The sequence below is a fragment of the Sorex fumeus genome, unplaced genomic scaffold (assembly GCF_029834395.1).
Source record: "Sorex fumeus unplaced genomic scaffold, SorFum_2.1 ptg000063l, whole genome shotgun sequence".
NCBI lineage: Eukaryota > Metazoa > Chordata > Mammalia > Eulipotyphla > Soricidae > Sorex > Sorex fumeus.
Genome location: NW_026606120.1, coordinates 39,175,475 through 39,187,788, shown reverse-complemented (window position 1 = coordinate 39,187,788; position 12,314 = coordinate 39,175,475). Strand labels below are relative to the sequence as shown.

The 12,314-nt window shown below is 46.2% G+C and overlaps 1 protein-coding gene across 1 annotated transcript in view; it reads right to left on the bottom strand.

The window, feature by feature from the left end:
- Positions 1 to 12,314, bottom strand: part of HACD2 (3-hydroxyacyl-CoA dehydratase 2) — an 84,581-nt gene that overhangs the window by 23,311 nt on the left and 48,956 nt on the right. The window contains exon 4 of the mRNA XM_056127896.1: positions 10,951 to 11,039. Within this exon, the coding sequence (XP_055983871.1) occupies positions 10,951 to 11,039 (89 nt within the window). The remainder of the gene's footprint in view (positions 1 to 10,950; positions 11,040 to 12,314) is intronic.

Sequence of the window (12,314 nt, the reverse complement as noted above, 5' to 3'; positions counted from 1 at the left end):
TCTCTTCTAAAACATGAACAAAGCACACCTCAGCATGCATCCATGCTGCTCACACAAGAATATCAAGTCACATCTTACAAGTTCCCAAAGTGCACCACGGTTTCACTTCAGACTTGAAAAGGAGCCTCTCTCTCTGGAAAATGCAGACAACTTAGCAGTAATGTGCTTCACTTTACTTTGTCCATGAGACAGCAGAGCTTATGGGGAGAGCTCTGACTACACAGGGCTTCTGGATATGGGAAAGCAAGAAAAAGTGATTGAACTCCTGGAAGAAACTGGAATACACGTATGCATCATGGTGCACACCTGTTTAAAAGCAGTTTACAGGCACCAATTCTTAACTGTTCCTGACTTTGCTGGCATATTTTAGCAATGCTCACGCCGCACGCCAATCATCTCGCTTTCATACATATATACACGTGTGTATTTCACAGTAACAGAGGAAGGGAGGGTTTCCTCAGACGACCCCGTCTGTGGTCTTCAAGGCTCCCGGTGAGAACAGCAACCTGCTGCACTCACGTGCCGGCCAGCTGTCAAGGCTGAGGGGACTACCTGCGCATTTTTAATGAAACGATCTGACACTCCATATTCATGCTGCAAATGCAGTTATGCTGAAAAGCTGCAGTATATAAAGGACTGCTTTGGCAAAAGAGCAGATACTTTGAGAGAGTTCCTCCTCCTCCATATTAAAAGTTTTCAAATGAATATTAATCAATGCTTTAAAAATGCCACTCATTGTACTGTGGTGCACACCTGTTTAAAAGCAGTTTATAGGCAATAATTTTTAACTGTTCCCGACTTTGCTGGCATATTTTAGCAATGCTCACGCCGCACGCCAATCATCTCACTTTCACAGCATGAAATGGGACTCTTTGAGCTCATTAGGATAATAACGTTGACTGTACTTCTAAGACATCTTTGAGCTCAAAGAGGAGAGAAAAGGCCGGGGAAAAGGGTTTGCACAAGGGCAAAGCCGGGGCAGGGATGGTGGGAGCACCCAAGGCAGCTGAGCAGGGAGGACTCCCGCCTCCCACACCCAACAGCCACTGCTAGCCTGCACCGGACAGGAACGGATCCCCACCGTACCCCACACCTGCCATGGGGGGAAGTCTCTCGGAATAGAAAGAGAAAGGTCCTGGTCTGAAAGAACAGAGCACTTCAAGTATACTATGTGCAATCCTTTTGGACTATTTTTTTCGATGATTCATAGTCACGCCCATTCACAAGACAAAAACCGAACTGACTGAAATCAAAAGAATGGTAATTAGTGCTAGAGTGTTATAGTGATCCTGGCACAGTCTAATATGTGGCATCTTCCAGTTACCTGTGGATGTTTATTTACTTAGCTGGTTTTTTTACTTAGCTTATTTGGCTAATAAGCTGTGTGGCCAGAGCTGGTGGTATTCAGGGGCTACTCCTTGGTTCAGTGCTCAGAGACCAGGGATCAAGCCTGGGCCTCCAGCATGAAAAGCATGGGCTAGCCCACTGAGATAGCTCGCTGGCCCCACGTGAAGCTACTGAAAATAAATTAAAGCTCAGTTCCTCTGTTTCACTAACCTCATTTCAAGTGCTCATGTGTTCATATGCTATTATTAGCAACAACATTAGCAACTACTGTACGACTCAGGTGCAGAGAAATTGGATTTGGGTAGAGCAGGGATTGTAGAAATAAAGCAAAAATGCCAGAAACCAATGTTCCCATCACTGTGTGTGTGTGTGTGTGTGTGTGTGTAAACCCAAAAGTTACTTTTGGGGTACAAAATTATCTAAGTAAGCATCATGATTCATCTCATTTTGAAATCATGAATAAAATTGGTTTGACTGCCAGACTCCATTTATTACTGATTCTCCACTGGCAACTGCGTGTGCCAGCATCTTCTGTGGCACAGAGCTTTGTTCCCTGTTATTCTTTAGTTCAAGCTGATGACATATAACCAAAGCTAACACCACTCCGGCTAGCCCTCAGCCAGGAAATTTCACATGCTTATTTGGGAAACTACTCTTCCACCTTGCAAGTGGCCGTTCCCATGTTCGGTTCCCGATACCACTATTTCACACCCAAGGTAATACTTTTTATTCCTTCCTCTACTCTCATTTCTTTCCCGTGACAGATTCTTCATGTTTGTTCACCTCAGGATGTAAAAAAGTAACTAGGGAGAAGAATGCTGAAAGTAGACTATCGACCAAACATGATTGCCACTCAGTGCCTCTCTTGCAAACCACAGCACTCAAAAGGAGAGAGAGGGAAATGCCCTGCCACAGAGGCAGGGTGGGATGGGTGGGGGGTGGGAGGGATACTGGGATCCGTGGTGGTGGGAAATGGGCACTGGTGGAGGGACGGGTGTTTGATCGTTGTATGATTGAAACCCAAGCACAAAAATGTGTAAGTCTGCAACTGTACCTCATGATGTCTGACTATTAAAAATAAATTAATTAATAAAAAAAAGTAACTAGATTTGGCTCTAAACAGGCTTCCTGCTCTCTACAGGCAGCACCCGTAAAGCAGCGAAGACACTGCCCAAGCTGCATGGAGGAGCATCTTGAGAAGGAGGCGTTCCAACGGACACGCGTATGGTTCCATGAGCAAAAATGGCAGCAAGGTAGGAGCCCCCCAGATGCACCCAGAACACAGATTACATGCGGCTGGGGAGGGGTGGGGGAGCACTCTATTTCAAAAAACTAACCGAAGCGCAAACACCCTGGAGAAGCTTAGCCCTGGGTGTTCTGGGCAAGGAGGAAAGGAAGATGCCACGTTGGGCAGACAGACGGGCTCGGAAGGTCCTCGGGCCTGCGGGGTACTTCCTGAGGCCCTGCAGCCCTGACTGAGACCCAGCGAGGGTGACCGCAGTGTTCTGGGGCGCTGTGTGGAGGAAGCGTCCCTCCCAGGCGGGAGGTGACACACAGCAATGGCAGGGGGAGGTAGAGCCGGAGGGAAGGGGCGAGGGGGATCTGGCTCTTGGAGGGAGAGCGCAAAAGAGCATGTCTGGAAACTCCGAGTGGACGTGTGTTTGTGGGGAAGGCTGGCGTGGGGAGGAAGGAGTGGGGACAGCATGCGAGGGAGAACCCTGAGGAGAAAACATGAGCATTACAGACACCCGAGGCTCGTTTCCCGACTCTGCAGAGCCTGGCCCTGAGGTAACTGTTCCCTGACAAGGGGCGCTATGTCCAGTCCCAAGGAAGCTCAGTGGCACCAGCCAGCACAGAGTAAGAAAGCGTTTAACTGCTATTTGTGATTTTGTATGCGTGTGTTTTTCTTTTTTCTTTCCTTTTTTGCTTTTTGGGTCACATCCAGCGATGCACAGGTGTTACTCCTGGCTCTGCACTCAGGAGTTACTCCTGGCAGTGCTGGGGGACCAATATGGGATGCTGGGAATCGAACCTGGGTCGGCCATGTGCAAGGCAAACGCCCTCCCCGCTGGACTATCGCTCCAGTCCTGCACATGTTTTTCTTATCTTAACATAATTGACTTAAAAAATCGAAGAAACGTGCTATCTGAATATGTATTTTGAACAACCGATGCATTCTAGTAGTTTTTCAAGGACTGAAAGAGAATCAAGATAAGGAAAGAATGATTTAACGTGGAATATGTCAGAATCAAGCCTATGCACTGTACCTAAATGGATCTAATTTTTCAATATTTCGAAGCAGAATCTTTAGAACAGGTTCAAGAAAATGTTGGAAAGGGACAGAAAGGGAAAAGCTGGGAGAAAAACGCAGAACTGATTTTGCTCAATCTCCTAGGCCAGGGTTCGAAAGTGAACCCTCTCCAGGAGCGAGGTCATACCATCTTCCGGGCTAGTTACTAACATTAGAAGGAAGGAGCCCACAGCATCCATCCCAGAACTGTCTCAAGTTTGACGGTGTCTGACTAGCAATCAAAAAATAAGGTTTTTCTACCTTTGGGAGAAGTGCTAATTTTAAAAGTGAAGGTGATGTAAATCCACCTACAGCAATATTTAAAATCGCAATCTGTGTGGGAACAGCTGGAAAAGGGAGAATTTCAGACACGCTGCGTCCACAGGGGCCGAAAGATGAAAGATACTGAACGCACCCGGTGTCCCTGGCTGTGGAGCCGCACTGCTGGGGAAGGAGGGTCCTGGGCACAGTGACACAAGGGAACGGTTCTGGCCGAGCACCAGGGCAGGAACCACGGCACTGCAGCTCTCATCTGAACGATGGGCGGGAATCAGCCCTTCCTGCTCCTCGCAACGCCGGGTTCAAGGATGCTAAGAGGGACGGGGAGCGCACACAGCCGCAGCGACGTAGGCGCGAGGGGCAGCCAACAGAGGGCGAAGAATCAGAGAACCAAGTGAACCGATCTGACGGGGACGGAGGGAGCTTCACCGCCTTTCAGCTTCCTCGAGAATAAAAGCAAGGGAAAGGGGAGTGAGCAGGAAAACCGCTCCCTCTACAAAGGCGCTATTCTGAAGTGAAGCCGCTTCATGAGGGATTTCAGAAGCTTCTCAAAAAAAAAATAAGTTGCATGCTAGAGACCCCGATTTCCCAGTCCTGCCGCTTGCTCTCATCTACTCTCCCGACACCTCTTTCCGTCACTACACAAGCAGGGTGGCACTAGTGAAAATCAAGGCTCGGAAAGGCAAACTGCTTTGTCCCAGCACAGAGCAGTGTCTAGAACCTCTCCCTTAGCAGATGCTCTACTGCTGTGCTATCGCTCCAGCCCAAGTAGAAATATGAAGTAAAGTTGTAAAAAAGAGATAGAAATTACAGCGCAAGATAGAGTACCTTAAGAGTATTTCTCATAAACTTATCTGAGGCGCACTGTACCAATGACGCTTCCCTGGCACTAGTCCTGAAGAGTCTGTATCGCGTGTGGGTGGGACTGGGAATGCACATTAATTAATAAGGTTTCCGGGTAATTTTGTCAAAATACTCCATAAACCCCCAAACAGGAAAAAAAAAGTCTTGAAATTGTTTCCTTTTGTTTTGACTTGGGACACCCCGGCTGTGCTCTGGGCTCACTCCTGGCTCTGCACTCAGGGGTCTCCCCTGGGGGCCTCGGGCCCACCTGGGGAGTGGGGATGGAGACCCAGTCAGCTGCGCAAGGCAGGCCTTGGGACTTTCAGGGAGAAAGGCCGACTAACTAGGAGCGGGGACTACCACTGAGCCCCCCGGGGCTGGAGGGAGAGACAGATGGGCAAGAGGGCAGCTCTGCACCAGCCCACACCCGACGTGCACAGCCCACGCGAGGAGGACCTGGCCAGGGACCCACATCTCAACACGTGAGTGCTGGGTCAGAACCAAGAGCAAAGCTGTCGCTGGGTCTGAGCCGGGAAGAAGACAGCAGGGCCGGCAGAAGGAGCACAAGGCTGTGTCCACGACGGTCCCCAAGGCGGAGCTGGTGGCGGGACCTCGGGCCCCCAGTCCAAGCTGCCATTCTTGGGGCGGCACAGCTACTCGCCGCACAGAGCCCAAACTAAATGGTGACCGCCACCTACCTAAGGGGACGGTGTCAGGGTCGAGTGAGCGTTTACTCTAACAGACTCCTCTGCGTATTCAAGTGCATCAAACAAACATCAGCGTCTTGGCTTTAAAGAACACCCTGGAGGTCACTCACATTTTTTCCACAGGCTGATTACAAGATTTTTCTAAGCCTCTTGATGAGCACTTGGCAAGAGTGGGAAATTAAGAGTCACGGAGTCCAGCAGCATTCCAGAAAGAGGTGGGAAAGGATTGATTGGGGAACTCAGAAGAACTCACAGAACATTCCAGAGAAAGGCAGGAAAACACTCCTTTCTCCAGTGGTGGCAAAGGCCAAGGAAGGAGAGAGGAGCAAATTCAGCTCACCAGACTCATCAGCTACCTCTTAAACATCCAGGGTTTGAACACCAGGGGTCATGTACGTGGGAACCTTCATCAATAATCCATGCATGAATCAACATTCCTCTAATACAGATTCATTTTCACACTGCCCTTTCATTTGTGGTATCTAATGTTAATAATATGTGCAAGAGTTTTCTATTAGCTAAGAGTTTCAATTATCTAAGATAATACTGATGTAGGTACAGACAGCCATTTATAAGACAGTTTATAAGAATTTCAATTATCCAAGATATACTGATGTAGGAACAGACAGCCGTTTATAAGATGTTTATTCATCTTATAAACAAACAACAAAAATTATGGTGGATAAATACAGTACAGTACTTTTTCTTCATGATACTTTCAGTGGTATTTTCTTTTTCTAACTTATTTTATAGAACATAATAAAAATGTGTTACATGACTTTTTTGTGTTAAGAGTGAAACATCCAATCAATAGCAGTAATAAAATTTTGGGAAATCAAAAGCTGTATTCAAATTTTCCACTGGGCAGGTAAAATTAAGTATGCCCCATTAAAAATTCAAGGGTCAATTGTTGTTAGGTTTTATGAAAATTACCCTGCCTAAATCATAGATTTTCAACCAGCTGAAATGACAGTACGATCCTAACAACTTACTTCTCCTCTGTGCCCTGGGGCTTCAGGGTTTTGTGATGAGAAGCAACTCTTAGGACTGAGATACTAAGGATTTAGGATGATTCTCCACAGAGGATTGGGCCAGAAAAAGGGACAGCGGTCTCCGTGTTTGTCCAGGAACGCGGGCCTGACCGGGCCACTTTGGAATAATGAAGAACAGGGGCCCAAACCCTGTTTCTGCAGGGGCGTGGAGAGAGGGACAGATGATAGGGCACTCCCTCTGTGGTTCACTCTGGAAAAACGCTGATCTGGTCTCAGTTCAAGGAGACAGAGACAGAGACCCAGACAGAGGGGAAGGAGCCAGGCGCTCACAGCAGCTGCTCAGGACACAGGTGGCGGTTGGGGGAGGGTCTGCCAGGACTTTGGATTTCCTCTATTCCCCATTCCCAACCGCTCGCCCTAAGCTGCGGGTTTGCCGTGCCAGGGCTGCACTCTGCTCATGCACATCCCTCTGGAAGGAAGAAATGGGAAAGTTATTGATGGCCAGGGTAAGAAAGCTTCTGAGCACAGAGAGCAAAATTTCTTCTTTAATGTCCTGCCAATCAAGCATCAGACTAGCTGATGAGTTTGTCACTGTCACTGTAGGTCGTAAGAAAGAATCATTCGGTCACCTCTTAGTTCTGCAATGTACACTGTAACATCCTCTCAGATTAAGACGTCAAGTGAGTACACATGTTCTATAGAACTTATTTTGGGGTGAGCTTGGGGGCCACACCCAGTAGTGTTTGGGGGACCGTGTGCTACTGGGAATCAAGCAGTGTCAGCCACATGCAAGGCAAGAACCTTAACTCCGGGACTTTCTCTGTGGCCCTGACAGGGCTTCTTCGAAGTAGATGAAGATGTAGACAGAGACAGGCCAGGGGCAGAGCACATGGCTGGGGTTTGATCCCCGTCATCACATAAATACTCAAACTTAGGAACCCTAAACATTCAAAAGGTAGAGTCCAGTCTCAGATGACAGAAAGGACACACCTCACACTCGTGAAAAAAGAAACAAAGGACTGAGCACAGAAAATTGGAGCAAGAGTCTAAATCCAAAGTAATGCTATGAAAATTAAGAATACTTGTTCACTTTAGAGGAGAGTGAGATGTATAGAAAGAAAACAGAATGAAAATAGAATGGTATGGAATCTGAACACTGTTTTGAGAAAATCAGATCTACTTTACAAGCCAGTTATCTCTGAGATCAACAGCCTATCTTAAGTTATGTGATTCCCACTGATCAAGTGGATTAAAAGGAAAAGAGAGCAATTGTGCAGATGTTTCAGGAAACAGAATGGCAGAAATATACCATGGAATCCACATGTAATGCTACACAGGACAAACAAACAAAAGTCTAGTGAATATGAAATGCCACAGCAGGAAAAGAGCATTTGGCCAAGAGGAGCCTGAGGCCCAGGCGACGGTCTCAGCGGGCTCTGAAATGCCAGGGCTGTGGGCTTGGTAAGTGAGCTGTGGAGAAGCGGGCAGGCCACGTTAGGAGCAGGCAGTCAGCCCTGCTGAAGAGGACGGGGATGGGTGACTGTGATGCTGGCAAGATTCAGTCTACGTGAGATAGGAGCAGGTCAACTGAATGACAGGATTACATAAAAAGAGGTGACACAAAGACAACAGAATTAGGGGGCATGGGAGTCAGCTCCGAGCTCTGGGGCACAGGTTCTGCCTTCAGTAGCCCATGGCTTGATGCCCAGCACCTCAAGGTCCCAGCAAGCATCACCGGGCATGGCCAGAAAAACCAAAAAAAACATTTTTTTTTTGAGACAGTGAAATCACAGCACAACTTTTTTGGAGAAACGTGTGATAATGTTTGCAGAAACATTAATTTTTCTTTTAACGTTTAAAGAAAAGATGTGTATATGCAGATACAACAAGTCTACCGATTAATATAAAGCTCAAAGCTGACACCGCATGTGGAACCACTAATAAACGGCACGTCTGTGAGTCTGCCAGGCGGCCTGGCTACTGGGCACAGTGGCCGGGACCATGTCCCAAGAAGCCGAAGAGACAGACACTAGCTCTTTAAGCCAGCAGTCTTAATGACCTGCCCAAGAAATCCTGACAATCTGCTAACAGAACTGCATGCCTCGAAGAGTGAGCACTTTGGATGCATCTATCTACTGCCTCTGACAGAATAAGTAACGGGCAGCGGCGACATCAAGGCAGAGAGAAGCAGCAGAGGCCAGGAGCAACCCATCAGGGGCAGCGTTAGCACCTGGACAAGAAACAGTGACTTTGGCAAAGCAATGAAGGATTCCACAGCTGACAATATTCTATCTTCATGGAACTTATAATTACTGAAAGCCCATAATTACCTATTTAAGAATGTAAATGAGTTGCTCAGGAAAAAGTAAAAAGTCTCACTTGAGACCTTTGGGAAGTTGAAACTGAGTAACAGGTTGAAATGAAAAAAGAGTATAAACAAAAGCAAAGGAAAGAACATAGCTTAAACATTTCTGTAGAATAACTCTGAAACTGAAGAAGAGACTAGATGGTACAATGAAATCGCTTTTTCTTATTTCATAGCTGATTAATAATGAAAACAATGGGGTGATGTGCTGTATTAGGAATTCTTGTTTTTCTTTAACTATTCTTTTAAAGGGCTGGAGCGATAGCACAGCGGTAGGGCGTTTGCCTTGCAAGCGGCCAACATGGCCGACCCGAGTTCAATTCCTCCGCCCCCCTCAGAGAGCCTGGCAAGCTGCCCGTGATGTGTTCGTTCTGCCAAACACAGTAACAATTGTCACAATGGAGACGTTACTGGGCCAGTCGAGCAAATCGATGAACAACGGGAGGACAGTGACCGTGACAGTGATTCTTTTAAAGGAAGGTAACCATTCTAAATAATGATCACATCAAAGTTACATGGGGCTAGAAAGATCGTACAGCGGGTAGGGTGTTTGTCTTGTACGCAGCTGACCTGGGTTGGATCCCGGCATCCCTGTATGGTCCCCTGAGCATCGCCAGGAGTGATTCCTGAGTGCAGAGCCAGGAGGAGTCCCTGAGCATCGCCAGGGGTGGCCCAAAGACCAAAACAAAACAAAACGAAACAAAACAAAAACCCCCAAAACCCGACGACAGCAACCACATGGTCCCCGGAGTCTCATGAGAAATGATCCCTGAGCTTGTGTAAGGCAGGTCCCAAAAACTGAAAAGAAAAAAAAATGTAAAAAGTAAAGAAATCTTCAAAATCTGAGAAAGCTTGTCAAACGCTGTGAACCTTCAAACTGTTTTTTGAATGTAAGAATGTCAGCTTAATTAAAAATTCATTAGCTATGTGCATTTTTCTGTATGTAAATTACAGGCCAATTAAAGTTAAACAAACAACCCTCATTAGTTAAAATATAAATGAAATCGTTCATCCAAATAAATGCCCCCAAAAATAATGTTTTGGCAGGGAGTTAGGAAGACAAAGACAATCCCGATGCTACTGAGATGCTCACTTCACAAGCTCCAAGGAATGCTGCTGGTAGTTCAGTCTGCCCAGGTCACAGGGACTCTACCTCTAGGTGACATCCGCCAGAAAGAAGTGACTTGAAAAGCAAAAATCCCACCAGAAAATGACCTTGTTCCTCAATGCCGGAAAATGTGAGCTAAGCTGTGGATTCGCCTGCGGTGATGACCCTCCCCAGGCCGGTGCTCACAGTGAGTGTCCACAGGCCCTCTGAGCGTCCCAGCCCACAGCACACGCCTTCAAAAGCAGGCGCTCAACCCATTTGCAAGTCCATGAACCCCGTGGGGTTTGTTTCGCCCAGTTCCCTAGGGACCTGACTGCTCCGGCATGAATGAAGGCCACACCCCTCCCCAGCCAATCCCACTACTAAGACGAAGGCCTCTGGAGACATCTGTGCTGGACACAAACGCGGCATGAGAAAACTCTAGCTGAGCTGCAGACCATACCGGCACCGTTCAAACAATCCTCATGGAAACAAAGATTTCTAGGCTTTATCACTGAATTTGCTCGAGCGGGCCCAGACAGCGGTAGGGCGTTCGCCTTACAAGCGGCCAACATGGCCGCCCCGAGTTCGATTCCTCCGCCCCTCTCTGAGAGCCCGGCAAGCTACCGAGAGTATTCGATATGCCAGACACAGTAACAACAAAGTCTCCAATGGAGACGTTACTGGGCCCGCTCGAGCAAATCGACGATCAACGGGAGGGCCTTTACCTTTACCTTACCTTTATCACTGAATTGATCCGTTTTCTCTTCCAATGCTGCATATTTGGGAATGTGTGTGTGTGTGTGTGTGTGTGTGTGTGTGTGTGTGTGTGTGTGTGTGTCTGCATGTGAGTGCGTGGGGCGGGGGTTGGGCGCTAAACTTCCCGTCTGGCAACCCAGTTCCTTAAGGGCCTGTGAACACCACCTGGGCTATACTGGTGTGGCCTGAAACTCCCTCTTTACCCATCACACTGACGTCAGAAGGAAAAAATGAGCTACTGTTTAGTGATGGTGATCTTCTTAGTCCAGGTAAATGCTTACCTCTTTGACGCTATGTGTCACTGCCCATATTAGGAAAACTCTTGACATCACCTGGAATGAAGTCAGGACGACAGAAGATGGAACGATTCCTGAAAGAAATGTTAGGGCAGGTAAATATAGGAACCACACTAAGTTTTGACAGGTGAAAAATTTTCTGAAACATTCCAATTCAAACCAAGATATCTGTACTACCTATGTATTTAATACTGAAATCCTTCCCCCTTAAAACAACACTATTAAGATTAATATGAATAAAGATTTATAACAAATCACATATACCTAGGTATCCTCTTCAAGTTTTTTTAAAAAAAAAAATCACCAAACAAATGCAATGTATCTTAGAGTCATCATGTAGACAGAACAAATGAGACTACTGCTTAACCTTCAGATTCACTCAAGAGTATGGTTTCAGAAAAGAGCAGGCAGTTGTGAAAGGTCTAAATCAACCATATTTGCATCAAATCAAAGTTGGGAGCTGCTGAACATCAGCTCTTCTGTAGCATCTAATGGTTAAGCAGGTAAGGCTGAAGTTCACTGCATTTCCTTAGAGGCTGCTTCTTTCCACCTGCCCACAGCACTGAGCATGGTGCACTGCTCACAGTACCCAGCATTCCCCCGGTGTCCCCAGTCTCTAACACTGCGATTTTTTTTATTATTCTACATAATTATCAACTTCTGTAAGTTAACATTTCTCTGCCCTCTCTTCAATTTCTGCAACCGCAGCTGCTATTTCGAGAGAAGCCACCACCATTACATAAATTCCCTGCCTTCTTTGACTTAGTAATCCATTATCTGTAAACAACATCTTCTTTTTGTAACTTACACTAGACAACTCTTGTGTTAAGTTAAACACAGATCTAATGTTTCTAGTGAAGAAAACATAGATGTAAAACATTGTAGTTTATGAGTTATTTCACTAAAAGTATAAGAAAAAATGAGCTGAGCTGTTCCAAATTAAAAACTTATTTGCTTGAAAGGATACCATCAACTAAGTGAGAGGAAAAAAAGCCCCTAAAGATGGGAGCAAACACTTTCAAAGAAAACATAATACAGGACTCAAATAATAAGGCACACAACAAAAGACTGATTCTATAAATACATTCACATAATAAAAATATTCACATATGTTCAAAATATATTATGTATAATAATAAAATATATTAAAATATTATGTATATACAATCGTTAGATATAATTTTGTACCAAACATTTTTGTAGAATTTTTAAATACTAAATTATTCTTAATATATATTTTTTGTGGGACCGGAGCAATATGACAGCAAGTGGGGCTTTTGCTTTGCACACAGCTGACCCGGGTTCAACCCCTCGCATCCCATATGGCCCCCTGAGCCTGGCCAGGAGTG